Raw genomic sequence first — 16,913 nt, 5'->3', positions numbered from 1 at the left:
GGAGTCGAGAGGTCACTCTGGTGGACATTCTTATGCACTATATAGATAACACCTCTTAGGCTTTAATGTATTGGAATAGCTAGAAGTAAATACCTGAAACTACCAAACTCCAACCCAGCAGTCTGGACTCCTGAAGACAATTATATAATAATGTAGATTACAAGGGGTGACAGTGATTGTGGAGACCTTGTTGATCACACTCCCTTTGTCTAGTGTGTGGATGGATGGATAGAAAAGTGGGGACAAAAACTAAATGACAAATAGGGTGGGATGGTGGGATGGTTTGGGTGTTCTTTTTTTACTTTTATTTTTTATTCTTATTCTGATTCTTCCTGATGTAAGGAAAATGTTCAGAAATAGATTGTGGTGATGAATGCATAACTATATGATCGTACTGTGAGCAGTTGATTGTATACCATGGATGATTGTATGGTATGTGAATATATTTCAATAAAACTGAATTAAAAAAAAAAAAATTGCCAGCCTCCCACTTTTCCCTCTCGCCACACATTTTTCCCTCTCATGTTGCCCCTTCCCCATAAAGTGTTTTTTTCTTTTTTCTTTTTCTTTAAACTTCTTTGAGTTATGAAAGAAAATAGGCTGCTCTCTAAGTAAATTACCTTGCCTGCTTTCATTTGGATAATTTCAATGTGCCTTGTAGGAATAGGGGTTTGGATTCATATACTTCCTAAAGTTTGGTTCAGGAACGTATCTTAGTCTTGTGAATGCATTGATGACTTCCTGGTTGACTCTCAGGAGCAGAAGTTCTGGATTGGGCAACGAGGGGTGATCTCTGCAGAGGTGGGGGAAGGGAGTCTGTGCAATGTGCTTCCAGTAACCTGAGGACGAGGGTGGCCCCATTGAAGCTGTCTGGAGCAGCTTTCAGAGGGCTGTAGAGACATCCCACTACCCATAAGTGACGTATGTGGTCTTGGGCAAGTTATTGTCCCCTCTTTGGACCTCAGTTTTCCTTGTCTGTGAAATGGCAGTATAAGGCCTACTCCACAGGATAGAAATACCTGTTGTGCTTTGTACCTGTAGACTGTAAAGGTAAGGGATTATTGTTGCTGTTGTCGTTATTAGGGCAGCGTGGACATTCTCAGGCTGACTCTCCAGGGTGAACTGACAGGAGAGGAACTTGAGCACATAGCTCAGAAGGTATCAAAGTTTCTGGTGGGGTGAGGCCTCCGTCCCACACTGCCTGTTTTTCCTTCCTTGCTGCTGACCCCTCACTCCAGTGCTGCCTGGAGGTTTCTCTGCTGCTGCTGGGAGCCTTGGAAGCATTTCCTTTCAGACACACCCAGCTGATCTCAGCATTGTGCGCTGCTTTGGGGGATGGGAAAGCCCCACTGAAATTAAAACTAACCTTGGTTTCAACCAGTTTTCCCCATCTGGTGTTCTTGCTGCTGTTGGTTTCTGGTAGAGGTTCTGAAATGAATTTCTGGAGGGGAAAATCAGACTAATCCCTGAATCTTGAGGAGAGCTCTTCTGCATTGGCTGAGGGACAGAAGTTCTGGGCTTGTGATGCAGTTTCTGAGCCATTTCTCTCCCTCTGACAGGCGGGCAGGAAGACCTATGCCATGGTATCTGGCCAGTCAACCAGTCACTCTCTAGCCTCGGAACTGGTGGAGTCCAATGATGGACACGAAGAGATCATTAAGGTAAGCTTAGCTCACCTCTGCATTTCTCTCTCCGGCAAGAGAGAGGGAATGGCTGACATTGCCAAAGGGAGCTTGTGGTTTGACTTTGGGAAGAACCAGATCTGAGGGTGCTAGTTTCTGGCCAACTCCTGGAAAGATCTTAACGCTGGGAGACCAAAATCTGTCTGCAGTAACTTTGGCACAGCCTGACCTGGGGCATGGGGAGTAATGGGATGACCTTTCTAGGTCCCTGTTCATTGCCTGTGCTTAGCTGGTGGAAGCTGTGGAAACAGGTGGGAGGTGTGTTTATGGAACTCACTTATACAAGTTAAAACAATTTTTATTATATATTTTTTAAACAGTTTTATTGAGATATAATTCACATGTACCCATTTAAAGTATACAAGTGGTTTTTAGTATAGTCACAGAGTTATGTTCTTATCACCATGATCTAAGTCCAGAACGTTTTCATCACTCTAAAAAGAAACACCATACTGCCATCCTCTCATCCCTCCCCCAATCTACTTTTTGTCTCTATGGATTTATCAGTTATAACAGTTCATATAAAAGGAATCATACAATGTTTGTCCTTTTGTGTCTGGCTTATTTCACTTAGCAATTTCATCCATGTTGTAGCATGTGTCAGTGCTTCATTCCTTTTTATGGCTGAATAATGCATCATATGGATATACCACACTTTGTTTATCCATTTATCTGTTGATGGACATTTGGATTGTTTCCACTTTCTATTTACTATGAACATTTGTGAACAAGTTTTTGTTTGGACATGTTTTCATTTCTCTTGGGTGTATACTGAGGAGTGGAATTGCTGGGTCATATGGTAACTCTGATTAACTTTGAGGAACTGTCAGACTGTTTTTCACAGTAGCTGCCCCATTTTTCATTCCCCCCAGCAATGTATGAGGGTTCAAATACGCTACATCCTTGCCAACACTTACTGTCCATCGTTTTCATTATAGCCATTCTAGTGGATATGACATGGTATGTCATTGTGGTTTTGATTTGTATTTCTTTAATGACTAATGATGTTGACCATCTTTTCATGTGCTTGTTGGCTATTTGTTTATCTTCTTTGGAGAAATGTCTTTTCACATCCTTTAAACATTTTAAAATTTCATTTATTTATCTTTTTATTGTTAAGTTTTGAGTTTTCTTTTTAAACATATTCTAGATTACTAGACCCTTATCACATACATGTTTTGCAAATATTTTCTCCCATTCTGTGGGTTGTCTTTTCACTTTCTTAATGATGTCCTTTTGAAATAGAAAAATTTTTCATTTTAATGAAGTCCAATTCACTTTCCCACTAGCAGTGTATGAAGTTGCCTCTTTGTGTGGAATTAATTTAACCTGTCATTTCATAACTAAATAGTGTTGTCTTCCCTATTTCAGGTGTACTTGAAGGGGAGGTCTGGAGATAAGATGATTCATGAAAAAAATATTAACCAACTGAAGAGTGAGGTTCAGTACATCCAGGAGGTGGGCATTCCCTTCCCTCTGTCAAAGTGCTTAGGCCATTTCTCTCAAGCTGACATTTTTATGTGGCTCCCTTCTTTTGTGGGTGTCGGTTTTCTCCTTTCTGCTTCCTCCGTATCTCCCCAAAGTGCCACCACCTCTGCTCCCGTGTGTCAGCCATCATTTCTAACCCTTTAGACCTAAATACATTAATCAACAAATATTTATTAAATACCATGTGCCTACTATCCCCCAGCCTCCTATCTAAAATTGCCAGCCACCCTTCCCCAACATTTCCTAACCCTATCCCTGGTTCATGCTTCTCCTTGGCACTTTTCACCATCTGTCATAGTTTGCTAGGCTGCTGTGAAAAATACCACTCAAATAAGTTGGCTTAACAACAGAAATTTATAGGTTTGTGGTATGGAAGTCTAGAAGTCCAAAATTAAGGCATCAGTAAGGCCAGGCTTACCCCCAAACTCTACAGCAGCCTGGTGCTGGCTTGCAGCAGTCCTTGGGGTTGCTTGGCTTTGCATCTCTGCTTTCTGTCATATGGTGATGTCCTTGATCTTCTCCCATGCCTTTCTCTGAAGTCTGTCTGAATTTCCTTCTTTTTATAAAGGCCTCCTGTAATCTGGATTAAGGCCCACCCTGATTCAGTGGGGCCGTAGCTAAGTCGAATCTCAAAAATCCTGTTCACAAAAGATTTCACACCTTAACTAATAATATATCTTTAATGGGTCCTATTTACAAATGGGTTCACACCCACAGGAATGTGGATTAAGATTAAGAATGTCTTTGTTTGGGTACATAATTCAATCTGCCACATTGTCTAACATAATGCATGCATTACTTATTTGTCTTTTGTGTTGTGTGTTTCCCCAACCACAATGTTAGCTCCACCAGGGCAGAGGTTTTTGTTTATTTTGGTGCTTGTGTGGGAGGGACTGAACTTTAGCTCTACTTGACCAAGATCCTTCCTTCTCCCAGCTAGTGCCCAGAACAGTGCCTGACTCATAGAGGATCAGGGTGGGGATAGGGCATGAAGGTGGGTGAGTTGTGTGCTCTCTCTCACTGCTCCAAAGCTAAAATTGCTTGCCCTCCCCTCCCAGGCTAGGAACTGCCTGCAGAAGCTCCGGGAGGATATTAGTAGCAAGCTTGACAGACATCCAGGAGATTCTCTCCAACAACAGGAGATACAGGTAACAGGAAATGCTCCATGGTTACATCTGCACTGAGGAGGCAGGGTTGTGCCATGCGGTGAAAGGTGGCTGGCTTTTCTCTGTGCACTCACAAACTGGTTAAGGCTCTCCAGCAGATGGGTGCATGCGTTTACATGTATCGGCTTATATATAAGTGCACCTGTTCCTGAAATACCATACAAAGATTGAATTTATATAAACCAAATTGTCTTAAGTTCATCAGTAAAGCTTCTTGTCTAGAAGAGTTCTGTGACCAATCCTCTTGTAAGACAAGGTCTCGTAAAACAGCACTTATAAGTCCAAACTTCCATATGTTGACCTCACTTAATTTGAGTGACACCTATAGTGCGGATTGGAGATCTCAGCCCTAGCCTGTTAGTTATCTGTTTATAGAGCTGTTGCTACCCTGGAATGGGAAGCTCCTCGTAGCTAGGGGTTTGTCCCTCTGTTTCTTTATCCCTCCCACCTGGCACAGGGTCTAGGATACAGAAGATCATTAGTAAATATTTGTTAGGTTGAACTGGGACGGATAATCTTGGCATGTGGTTTTCAACTTTTACAAAATTTCAGAACAGAAATGTCCTCAGAGGAGCAGAGTTATCTCCTTTATGACTCTACTGTATCCTCCTTTGAATTCTGAGTATCTTTTTCATTTGCATTTTGGTTTGGGTGAAGGGGTCTCTCTCCATTAGCCCCTGACCCTGTTTTCCTGAGGGATGCAGTGGCCCAGCAAGCAGCTGGTACTAGGAAAGTTCCTTTGTGGCCTGGGCGTGTACTAGGCTTGTGTGGCCGATTAATTTTGCTTTCACTGAAGGTAGGACTTTCACTGCCAGAGTTTATAATTAGCTGGTGGGAGGTGCTTAGTCAGGTGACAGGAAGAATCTAATATGTTCAGAGATGGGTCCCAAAGTCCAGGCTCCTTGTTTGCACAAACCAGCAGTCATATAATGAATAATCAGGCTTTAGGCTGGAAATAATTTTTAGCATATTCTGTTTCCCCTTTTGATTTATGCTTTGTCAAACGCTGTTAGGATCCCCCGCAGCAAGGGAACCTCTGTTTGTGGCAGGCGGCTGCTTGTGTTCCCTGGGCTGCGAGGAGTGGGGCTGCTGCATATTTTCCAATCTGCTGAAAGGTCTCAGCCTGGTTTCCTTGACCCTCCCCGTAAGGCTTGGCTGTTCCCTCTCAAGACCTTCCACATTTCTTATTCCCTCTGCATTTTGTTTTCCCATGGAGCACTTTGTCTTTTTTTCCTTTTTCTTCCCTCCCTCCCTTTTTCCTTCCTCCCCTCCCCTCCTTCTTCAGATCTTAAGGGAATAAGGTTTTGACGTTGGTTGTTTAGGACTGTGTTAACTACCAAATTTCCTTTTCTCTGAACAGGTGGTACTAGAAAAGCCAAATGGCTTTAGTCAAAGTCCTGCAACTCTGTACCAGAGCCCACCTGAGGTAGGTAACAGGGAAAATTACAGTGGCCGCCTCTTGGTCAGGGACAGGGTATTCTCTTCCCTGATTCCTTTGTTGATTGTTTCTTCTCCCTCACTAAATACAAGAGTACTATTTGCTTACTGTAAAAATTCCAGCAGTAGAGAAATGTAAAAAGTGAAAGTTCCCCAATCCCTCTCCTTGGAAGCATCCACTCTTAAAAGTTTGAAGTGGCTCCTTCTAGAGCAGGGCTTCTCCACCTTGACTGCCCATTGGAATGGCCTTGGGAGCTTTGGAGGATGTGATTTGTGCCTGGGCCCAGTCCTCAGGGATTGTAATTTAATTGATCTGAGATGCGGTCTGGGCATCAGGACTTTCCAGAGCTCCTCAGGTGATTATAATGTTTAGCCAATGTTGAATCTACCAGTATTCTAGAGTGTTTTTTTATACACAGACAACTATTTTTAAGTACCATATTTGTGTATATATTAATATATACACACATCATATCTGCATGTGTAAATTCATGTATATGATACATACATACTTTCTGTAAATACAGAGTCATGGTAAATACATTATTCTGTAGTTTGCTTTTTTATTTTTTTAAACTGAAGAGTATATTATAGTCATATATCAATTTCAAGTACATATTGATCTATCTCATTCTTTTGAATAACTATAGTATTTCTTCCATGGCTGTACTTTCTTTAACAATAACATTTGTTTTATTATACTTTTTGTGATTATAAAAATAATACAAGAGATGCTTATTGTAGAAAATTCTAGAAATTCAGAAACACACAAAAGGCAGAGAAGAAAAAACATCATTTGTAATCTACCCAGAGAAAACCTCAGTTGGGTGAAATTTCCTTTGTCTTTCAATGCAAATGTATATACCCAGTGTTGAGATTATGCTGTATATAATGTTTCTTTATATTTGTGTTTTATTTTTTTCTTTGTTTGGTTTTGGATTAAGTTTTTTTGGCCCTCAAGTACAGAGTTGAATCAGTTTATGGCTCAGTCATAGTCACTGGACTCATCAAGCTCTCTCCCTGTTTTTTTGCCCCTTCATTCCCAGTTCCCACTCCTTTCTCCCCTCCATCCCAAAAGTACTCATGCTAACATATTCAAAATATGACTTTAAATAAGCCTATAAAATATGTCTCAATTTACATAATGGAACTGTGCTATAGCTTTTTTCTGCTTTTTCGTTTTTTAACTAAATGTGTATTATAGCTACATGTAAAGTTTTATAACTTGCTTGTTTTTGCGTGTATATCATGAAAATTTCCATGTCATTAAATAGTCTTTAGAACACTATTTGAAATAAATGTATAATAGACAGTCATGTTCAAGGAGACTTTTAAAGCATTCTCACCTGCCTAGCAGCTTAGGCACAGATATAGAGGAACTGACCAGAGAGCTTATTGACAGCTAGATTTAGAATACTGTGATTCTAGCCACTGGCTTGAGTTGTCCAGTTTGCATTCTCCCCTTCACCTGGATCACCGTATTTGACAAATACACTGTTGGCACCAAATTATAATACCTGGTATTATCTGTTCAGCCTCTTTTCTTCTCACAAGCTCAAAGCTCTACCAGATATTATCTTATTTTTGAGGAAGCCTGTAAGGCAGGATGTGATAAGGAGCCTTCTCACTGCCCACAGGACCTAGTAATAATGCAGCAACTGGGATCCTGTTTCCCTCATCCCAGCTGAGCACCCTGTGCTCTGATTTGTAGGTGCTGCTGCTTCCCACTGTGCCAGACAGGGAGAGAGATTTTTTGCCAGACTTGCAGGGAGTTCTTAACTAAAGTGTTTGGTGCCAGTGCAGCAGAGATGGGGCGAGACGTTACATGCCAGCTCAGCCCTAATCACCAGCCCACGACTGGGTGTGTCTGGGAGAGAGACTGAGCACCTTGATGAGGCACCCTTTCCTAGTCAAATCAGATTTCTAGACTCATGGATGCTTTTGCCCTAAATGTGCCCCTCTATCAGTAACCCTTTATGTGCTGATCTTTGTGCTAGGTGCAAAGAACAATAAAAAATGTGCCTTTGGGGCACTTATCTTGTGATGGATGTGATGTAGTCCTTGTCCTTGGGGAACCATAGTCTGAAGACAAACGTGGTCCCTGCTCTCAGAGAGCTCTGTTCCAATAGAAGGAAGCAGGGCATACACTGAAGATGACATAAACATACCTACTAAGAAATCAAGTCAGCCGATACACATATAAAAAACTACTGAAGGTGTCCTAAAATAATGGGATGATTGGAGGCTAGTTGAGTTCTTTAGGGTGCGAAGGGAAAATGCTTTTATATGAATAACTCAGACTCTTTGATGCCCAACACTAACTCTCGCCGTGTGTGATGTGGATTCTTTTGTGAGAATGGTCTGGTCAAGATGGTCCAAATCAGTGGTGGTTGGGGAAAGGGGGATGACCTTCTTTTAACAAGTCACAAACATAGTGGCTTCACCATCCCTTTCCTGTTCTGATTGTAGGTGGACACCTATGTGAATCAAGATGCTGAGAGCTTGAGGAAGACTGTGCAGGACTTGTCTGTCAAGCTGCAGGAGGCTGAGAGGCAGCATCAGTCAGACCGGGTGGCTTTTGAGGTGAGGTTTGAGGTTTGGGGTTTGGGATTTGGGGACAAGGTGCCCCAAAGAATGGGCTGCTGGAGGTGGGTGCTAATGATTTTCTTGGCATGGGCTCCATGCCTTCCTGGCTGGGTGCCATAAAATGAAAAGGCAAGACTTCAAGGCCTGGGTCATCTCCTGTCTGTTTTTCCATCTCCTAGGCATTTATAATGTTTGCCATCCATGGCTAGTATAGTTCAAAGGTCTGTACTTTAGTCTCTGCTCTAGTAAAGTTGAGCAGTGGTGCTGGACTGACACAGTGGGTGATTCAGAAGGCATTTCTGTAGGCATCACAATCAGAATCACTGACTCTAAGGGAGCATGCAGGCAAAGACTATTGCTATCATGTTCACTCTTGAATCCTCCGAGTTTGCACAATGCCTAGCCAAGGTGGGTGCTCAGTAAATCTATATTATAACAAAAAGCACTGTGCCCATGGAGTTAGAGGACTTTAGCTCTAGTCTCAGCTAACTGCACATACTTTGTGCTCTTGAATGCGTGTTATAATTATTGTTGGAAAAGTGATACTAGATTATTATAGAAGATTAAAAAAATACAGAGGTCTAAATAAAGAAAGCCTCCCACTATTAAGAGTGCGTGAGGTTTTCTATATTTGCAGAAAGTTCTTTGAGTATAAGATGAAATTTACTGGGAAGATTGTGGAAAGATGGCAGAGTAGGAAGCTCCAGGAAGCAGTCCCTCCACCAGAACAACTATTAAACAGACAGGAACTATCTGAATCAACTAGTTTGAAATTCCAGAGTCCAGTAGAACACTGAACATCATCTAGGGAGGAAGAGGCTGGTAAATTATGGTAAATCCCAGTAAATTGCTCTCTCTGCATGGTGGTTACCATTGCCCATTCCCCATCCTCATAGCAGGCAACAGTGGGGTTGGGCCTCTGGCATAGTTTGCTGGTGCCAGAAAGGGGCATAAAAATCCATTTCCCCAAGATCCAGTGTGGGCATGGGCCAATTACTGATCATGGCTTTTGACTAGCTACTTTAGGTCATTAGGGCCCCAGCATTAAGAGTGGCCATTGTTCCAACCTGCCCCAGACAAAGGCAGATTTAAAGATTATGTACTTCTTCAGTGTTGCAGAAGATAGTTGAAGGGCTGCATTTCCTGGGCAGGTCAAGAAAGCGGATCTGTGGGGAGCCATTGAAGAAGCTTCTGGTGTCCTTCCTGGCCCCTCCCTCAGACCCTCTCCAGGGCAGTTTTGAGAAAGCTGGTGCTCCCTTTGTGATTCCTGGTTTTGTTCTGGCTGAGAAAGACTGATTTGGGAAATTCCTCTCCCCCCACCCATTTGCCCTTCAGGCAAAAACAGCCTGAGGTGACAAAAGCAGTGTAGAAAACAGTTGAGGTGGACAGTTTGGGGCAAAGGCTTAACAGCTTTAAGTACAAGAGAGGAACGCCCTGGAGAGGGAGAAGTTCCATCTCCTGGGAAGTTGAGGGGGCATTCAAACTCCTGTAAACAAGGTGAGTCCTACAGCCACTAGCAAGCACAAGTCCAGGACAAGACACAGGCACAAAAAAGGCAGGGAGGACCCTGCACTTTGCATTCACATTGGGTGGACCTTCCTGATAGGAGGGCTGACACTCAAGAAAATCTCTGTCATATCAACCACTTGGTTACAAACTCAAGAAACAGATATCTCAGGGAATAGATACCAGAGTTTACATTTAAAATATTAAAATGTACAGTGTACAGAAGACCTTGTGGATCACACCCCCTTTATCTAGTGTATGGATGAGTGGAGGAATGGGGATAAAACCTAAAGGACAAATGGGGTGGGATGGGGGGATGATTTGGGTGTTTTTTTTTTTTCACTTTTATTTTTTATTCTTGTTCTGGTTCTTTCTGATGTAAGGAAAATGTTCAGAGATAGACTGTGGTGATGAACGCATCACTATTTTATCATACTGTGGACAGTGGATTGTATATCATGGATGATTGTATGGTGTGTGAATGTATTTCAATAAAACTGAATTTAATAAAAAAAAAATCCAAAAAAAAAAAATGTACAGTGTACAAAAAAAGATTACAAGACAAACAGAGAAACAGGAAACGATAGTCCATCCAAAGGCAGGGGATAAAAATCCAGAAAACACCAATGGAAGGCGGGGCAAGATGGCAGACTGGTGAGCTGTATGTTTTAGTTACTCCTCCAGGAAAGTAGGTAAAAAGCCAGGAACTGCGTGGACTGGACACCACAGAGCAATCTGTCTTTGGGCATACTTCATACAACACTCATGAAAACGTGGAACTGCTGAGATCACCGAAATCTGTAAGTTTTTGCGGCCAGGGGACCCGCGCCCCTCCCTGCCAGGCTCAGTCCCGGGGGAGGAGGGGCTGTCAGCTCCAGGAAGGAGAAGGGAGAATTGCAGTGGCTGCTCTCATCGGAAACTCATTCTACTGATTCAAACTCCAACCATAGATAGACTGAGGCCAGACACCAGAGACTCTGAGAGCAGCCAGCCCAGCAGAGAGGAGACGGGCATAGAAGGAAAACAACACGAGAAGCTCCAAAGTAAAAGCAGAGGATTTTTGGAGTTCTGGTGAACACAGAAAGGGGAAGGGCGGAGATCAGGCCTTGAGGCGCATATGCAAATCCCGAAGCAAGGCTGATCTCTCTGCCCAGGGCACCTTTCCTTAATGGCCCTGGTTGCTTTGTCTATTAGCATTTCAATAACCCATTAGATCTCTGAGGAGGGCCGTTTTTTTTTTTTTTTTTTTTTTTTTTTTTTTTTTTTTTTTTTTTTTTTTTTTAAATCCTTTTTGCTTTTTCTAAAACAATTACTCTAAGAAGCTCAATACAGAAAGCTTCAAAGAATTGAAATTTGGGCACGTCAAGTCAAGAGCAGAAATAAGAGAGCTCTGAGACAAAAGGCAATAATCCAGTGGCTGAGAAAATTCACTAAACAACACAACTTCCCAAGAAAAGGGGGGTGTCCGCTCACAGCCACCATCCTAGTGGACAGGAAACACTCCTGCCCATCGCCAGCCCCATAGCCCAGAGCTGCCCCAGACAACCCAGTGTGACGGAAGTGCTTCAAATAACAGGCACACACCACAAAACTGGGCGTGGACATTAGCCTTCCCTGCAACCTCAGCTGAATGTCCCAGAGCTGGGAAGGGGAAGCAGTGTGAATTAACAGAGCCCCATTCAGCCATCATTTGAGCAGACTGGGAGCCTCCCAACACAGACCAGCAGCCCAGAACTGCCCTGGGGGGACGGCACTCACCTGTGACATAGCACAGTCATCCCTCAACAGAGGACCCGGGGTGCACAGCCTGGAAGAGGGGCCCACTTGCAAGTCTCAGGAGCCATACGCCAATACCAAAGACTTGTGGGTCAGTGGCAGAGACAAACTGTGGCAGGACTGAACTGAAGGATTAGACTATTGCAGTAGCTTTAAAACTCTAGGATCATCAGGGAGATTTGATTGTTAGGGCCACCCCCCCTCCCCAACTGCCCAGAAACACGCCCCACATACAGGGCAGGCAACACCAACTACACACGCAAGCTTGGGACACCAATTGGGCCCCACAAGACTCACTCCCCCACTCACCAAAAAGGCTAAGCAGGGGAGATCTGGCTTGTGGAGAACAGGTGGCTCGTGGACGCCACCTGCTGGTTAGTTAGAGAAAGTGTACTCCACGAAGCTGTAGATCTGATAAATTAGAGATAAGGACTTCAACTGGTCTACAAACCCTAAAAGAACCCTATCAAGGACAGCAAATGCCACGAGGCCAAAAACAACAGAAAATTATAAAGCATATGAAAAAACCAGACGATATGGATAACCCAAGCCCAAGCACCCAAATCAAAAGACCAGAAGAGACACACCTAGAGCAGCTACTCAAAGAACTAAAGATGAACAATGAGACCCTAGTACGGGATATGAAGGAAATCAAGAAGACCCTAGAAGAGCATAAAGAAGACATTGCAAGACTAAATAAAAAAATGGATGATCTTATGGAAATTAAAGAAACTGTTGACCAAATTAAAAAGATTCTGGACACTCATAGTACAAGACTAGAGGAAGTTGAACAACGAATCAGTGACCTGGAAGATGACAGAATGGAAAATGAAAGCATAAAAGAAAGAATGGGGAAAAAAAATTGAAAAACTCGAAATGGACCTCAGGGATATGATAGATAATATGAAGCGTCCAAATATAAGACTCATTGGTGTCCCAGAAGGGGAAGAAAAGGGTAAAGGTCTAGGAAGAGTATTCAAAGAAATTGTTGGGGAAAACTTCCCAAATCTTCTAAACAACATAAATACACAAATCATAAATGCTCAGCGAACTCCAAATAGAATAAATCCAAAAAAACCCACTCCGAGACATATACTGATCACACTGTCAAACATAGAAGAGAAGGAGCAAGTTCTGAAAGCAGCAAGAGAAAAGCAATTCACCACATACAAAGGAAACAGCATAAGACTAAGTAGTGACTACTCAGCAGCCACCATGGAGGCGAGAAGGCAATGGCACGATATATTTAAAATTCTGAGAGAGAGGAATTTCCAGCCAAGAATACTTTATCCAGCAAAGCTCTCCTTCAAATTTGAGGGAGAGCTTAAATTTTTCACAGACAAAGAAATGCTGAGAGAATTTGCTAACAAGAGACCTGCCCTACTGGAGATACTAAAGGGAGCCCTACAGACAGAGAAACAAAGACAGGACAGAGAGACTTGGAGAAAGGTTCAGTACTAAAGAGATTCGGTATGGGTACAATAAAGGATATTAATAGAGAGAGGGAAAAATATGGCAAACATAATCCAAAGGATAAGACGGCCGATTCAAGAAATGCCTTCACGGTTTTAACGTTGAATGTAAATGGATTAAACTCCCCAATTAAAAGATATAGATTCGCAGAATGGATCAAAAAAAATGAACCATCAATATGTTGCATACAAGAGACTCATCTTAGACACAGGGACACAAAGAAATTGAAAGTGAAAGGATGGAAAAAAATATTTCATGCAAGCTACAGCCAAAAGAAAGCAGGTGTAGCAATATTAATCTCAGATAAAATAGACTTCAAATGCAGGGATGTTTTGAGAGACAAAGAAGGCCACTACATACTAATAAAAGGGGCAATTCAGCAAGAAGAAATAACAATCGTAAATGTCTATGCACCCAATCAAGGTGCCACAAAATACATGAGAGAAACATTGGCAAAACTAAAGGAAGCAATTGATGTTTCCACAATAATTGTGGGAGACTTCAACACATCACTCTCTCCTATAGATAGATCAACCAGACAGAAGACCAATAAGGAAATTGAAAACCTAAACAATCTGATAAATGAATTAGATTTAACAGACATCTACAGGACATTACATCCCAAATCACCAGGATACACATACTTTTCTAGTGCTCACGGAACTTTCTCCAGAATAGATCATATGCTGGGACATAAAACAAGCCTCAATAAATTTAAAAAGATTGAAATCATTCAAAGCACATTCTCTGACCACAATGGAATACAATTAGAAGTCAATAACCATCAGAGACTTAGAAAATTCACAAATACCTGGAGGTTAAACAACACACTCCTAAACAATCAGTGGGTTAAAGAAGAAATAGCAAGAGAAATTGCTAAATATATAGAGACGAACGAAAATGAGAACACAACATACCAAAACCTATGGGATGCAGCAAAAGCAGTGCTAAGGGGGAAATTTATAGCACTAAATGCATATATTAAAAAGGAAGAAAGAGCCAAAATCAAAGAACTAATGGATCAACTGAAGAAGCTAGAAAATGAACAGCAAACCAATCCTAAACCAAGTAGAAGAAAAGAAATAACAAGGATTAAAGCAGAAATAAATGACATAGAGAACAAAAAACAATAGAAAGGATAAATATCACCAAAAGTTGGTTCTTTGAGAAGATCAACAAGATTGACAAGCCCCTAGCTAGACTGACAAAATCAAAAAGAGAGAAGACCCATATAAACAAAATAATGAATGAAAAAGGTGACATAACTGCAGATCCTGAAGAAATTAAAAAAATTATAAGAGGATATTATGAACAACTGTATGGCAACAAACTGGATAATGTAGAAGAAATGGACAATTTCCTGGAAACATATGAACAACCTAGACTGACCAGAGAAGAAATAGAAGACCTCAACCAACCCATCACAAGCAAAGAGATCCAATCAGTCATCAAAAATCTTCCCACAAATAAATGCCCAGGGCCAGATGGCTTCACAGGGGAATTCTACCAAACTTTCCAGAAAAAACTGACACCAATCTTACTCAACCTCTTTCAAAACATTGAAAAAAATGGAACACTACCTAACTCATTTTATGAAGCTAACATCAATCTAATACCAAAACCAGGCAAAGATGCTACAAAAAAGGAAAACTACCGGCCAATCTCCCTAATGAATATAGATGCAAAAATCCTCAACAAAATACTTGCAAATCGAATCCAAAGACACATTAAAAAAATCATACACCATGACCAAGTGGGGTTCATTCCAGGCATGCAAGGATGGTTCAACATCAGAAAAACAATCAATGTATTACAACACATTAAAAACTCGAAAGGGAAAAATCAATTGATCATCTCAATAGATGCTGAAAAAGCATTTGACAAAATCCAACATCCCTTTTTGATAAAAACACTTCAAAAGGTAGGAATTGAAGGAAACTTCCTCAACATGATAAAGAGCATATATGAAAAACCCACAGCCAGCATAGTACTCAATGGTGAGAGACTGAAAGCCTTCCCTCTAAGATCAGGAACAAGACAAGGATGCCCGCTGTCACCACTGTTATTCAACATTGTGCTGGAAGTGCTAGCCAGGGCAATCCGGCAAGACAAAGAAATAAAAGGCATCCAAATTGGAAAAGAAGAAGTAAAACTGTCATTGTTTGCAGATGATATGATCTTATATCTAGAAAACCCTGAGAAATCAACGATACACCTACTAGAGCTAATAAACAAATTTAGCAAAGTAGCGGGATACAAGATTAATGCACATAAGTCAGTAATGTTTCTATATGCTAGAAATGAACAAACTGAAGAGACACTCAAGAAAAAGATACCATTTTCAATAGCAACTAAAAAAATCAAGTACCTAGGAATCAACTTAACCAAAGATGTAAAAGACCTATACAAAGAAAACTACATAACTCTACTAAAAGAAATAGAAGGGGACCTTAAAAGATGGAAAAATATTCCATGTTCATGGATAGGAAGGCTAAATGTCATTAAGATGTCAATTCTACCCAAACTCATCTACAGATTCAATGCAATCCCAATCAAAATTCCAACAACCTACTTTGCAGACTTGGAAAAGCTAGTTATCAAATTTATTTGGAAAGGGAAGATGCCTCGAATTGCTAAAGACACTCTAAAAAAGAAAAACGAAGTGGGAGGACTTACACTCCCTGACTTTGAAGCTTATTATAAAGCCACAGTTGCCAAGACAGCATGGTACTGGCACAAAGATAGACATATAGATCAATGGAATCGAATTGAGAATTCAGAGATAGACCCTCAGATCTATGGCCGACTGATCTTTGATAAGGCCCCCCAAAGTCACCGAACTGAGCCATAATGGTCTTTTCAACAAATGGGGCTGGGAGAGTTGGATATCCATATCCAAAAGAATGAAAGAGGACCCCTACCTCACCCCCTACACAAAAATTAACTCAAAATGGACCAAAGATCTCAATATAAAAGAAAGTACCATAAAACTCCTAGAAGATAATGTAGGAAAACATCTTCAAGACCTTGTATTAGGAGGCCACTTCCTAGACTTTACACCCAAAGCACAAGCAACAAAAGAGAAAATAGATAAATGGGAACTCCTCAAGCTTAGAAGTTTCTGCACCTCAAAGGAATTTCTCAAAAAGGTAAAGAGGCAGCCAACTCAATGGGAAAAAATTTTTGGAAACCATGTATCTGACAAAAGACTGATATCTTGCATATACAAAGAAATCCTACAACTCAATGACAATAGTACAGACAGCCCAATTATAAAATGGGCAAAAGATATGAAAAGACAGTTCTCTGAAGAGGAAATACAAATGACCAAGAAACACATGAAAAAATGTTCAGCTTCACTAGCTATTAGAGAGATGCAAATTAAGACCACAATGAGATACCATCTAACACCGGTTAGAATGGCTGCCATTAAACAAACAGGAAACTACAAATGCTGGAGGGGATGTGGAGAAATTGGAACTCTTATTCATTGTTGGTGGGACTGTATAATGGTTCAGCCACTCTGGAAGTCAGTCTGGCAGTTCCTTAGAAAACTAGATATAGAGCTACCATTCGATCCAGCGATTGCACTCCTCGGTATATACCCGGAAGATCGGAAAGCAGTGACACGAACAGATATCTGCACGCCAATGTTCATAGCAGCATTATTCACAATTGCCAAGAGATGGAAACAACCCAAATGTCCTTCAACAGATGAGTGGATAAATAAAATGTGGTATATACACACGATGGAATACTACGCGGCAGTAAGAAGGAACGATCTGGTGAAACATATGAC

General features: G+C 41.3%; 1 protein-coding gene across 4 annotated transcripts in view; it reads left to right on the top strand.

Annotated features, from left to right (window-relative positions):
* The window catches only part of TUFT1 (tuftelin 1), a 54,371-nt gene that overhangs the window by 18,507 nt on the left and 18,951 nt on the right, over positions 1-16,913 (top strand). The window contains exons 2-7 of one of the 4 annotated variants that reach the window (XM_037825983.1): positions 1,084-1,158; positions 1,560-1,661; positions 3,054-3,140; positions 4,229-4,318; positions 5,697-5,762; positions 8,243-8,356. In XM_037825983.1, the coding sequence (XP_037681911.1) occupies positions 1,084-1,158; positions 1,560-1,661; positions 3,054-3,140; positions 4,229-4,318; positions 5,697-5,762; positions 8,243-8,356 (534 nt within the window). The remainder of the gene's footprint in view (positions 1-1,083; positions 1,159-1,559; positions 1,662-3,053; positions 3,141-4,228; positions 4,319-5,696; positions 5,763-8,242; positions 8,357-16,913) is intronic. The other 3 variants (XM_037825984.1, XM_037825985.1, XM_037825986.1) reach the window with 3 other exon arrangements.

Source organism: Choloepus didactylus, chromosome 2, assembly GCF_015220235.1.
Source record: "Choloepus didactylus isolate mChoDid1 chromosome 2, mChoDid1.pri, whole genome shotgun sequence".
In the NCBI taxonomy this organism is placed as follows: domain Eukaryota; kingdom Metazoa; phylum Chordata; class Mammalia; order Pilosa; family Megalonychidae; genus Choloepus; species Choloepus didactylus.
This window is presented reverse-complemented; position numbering and strand designations above follow the sequence as displayed.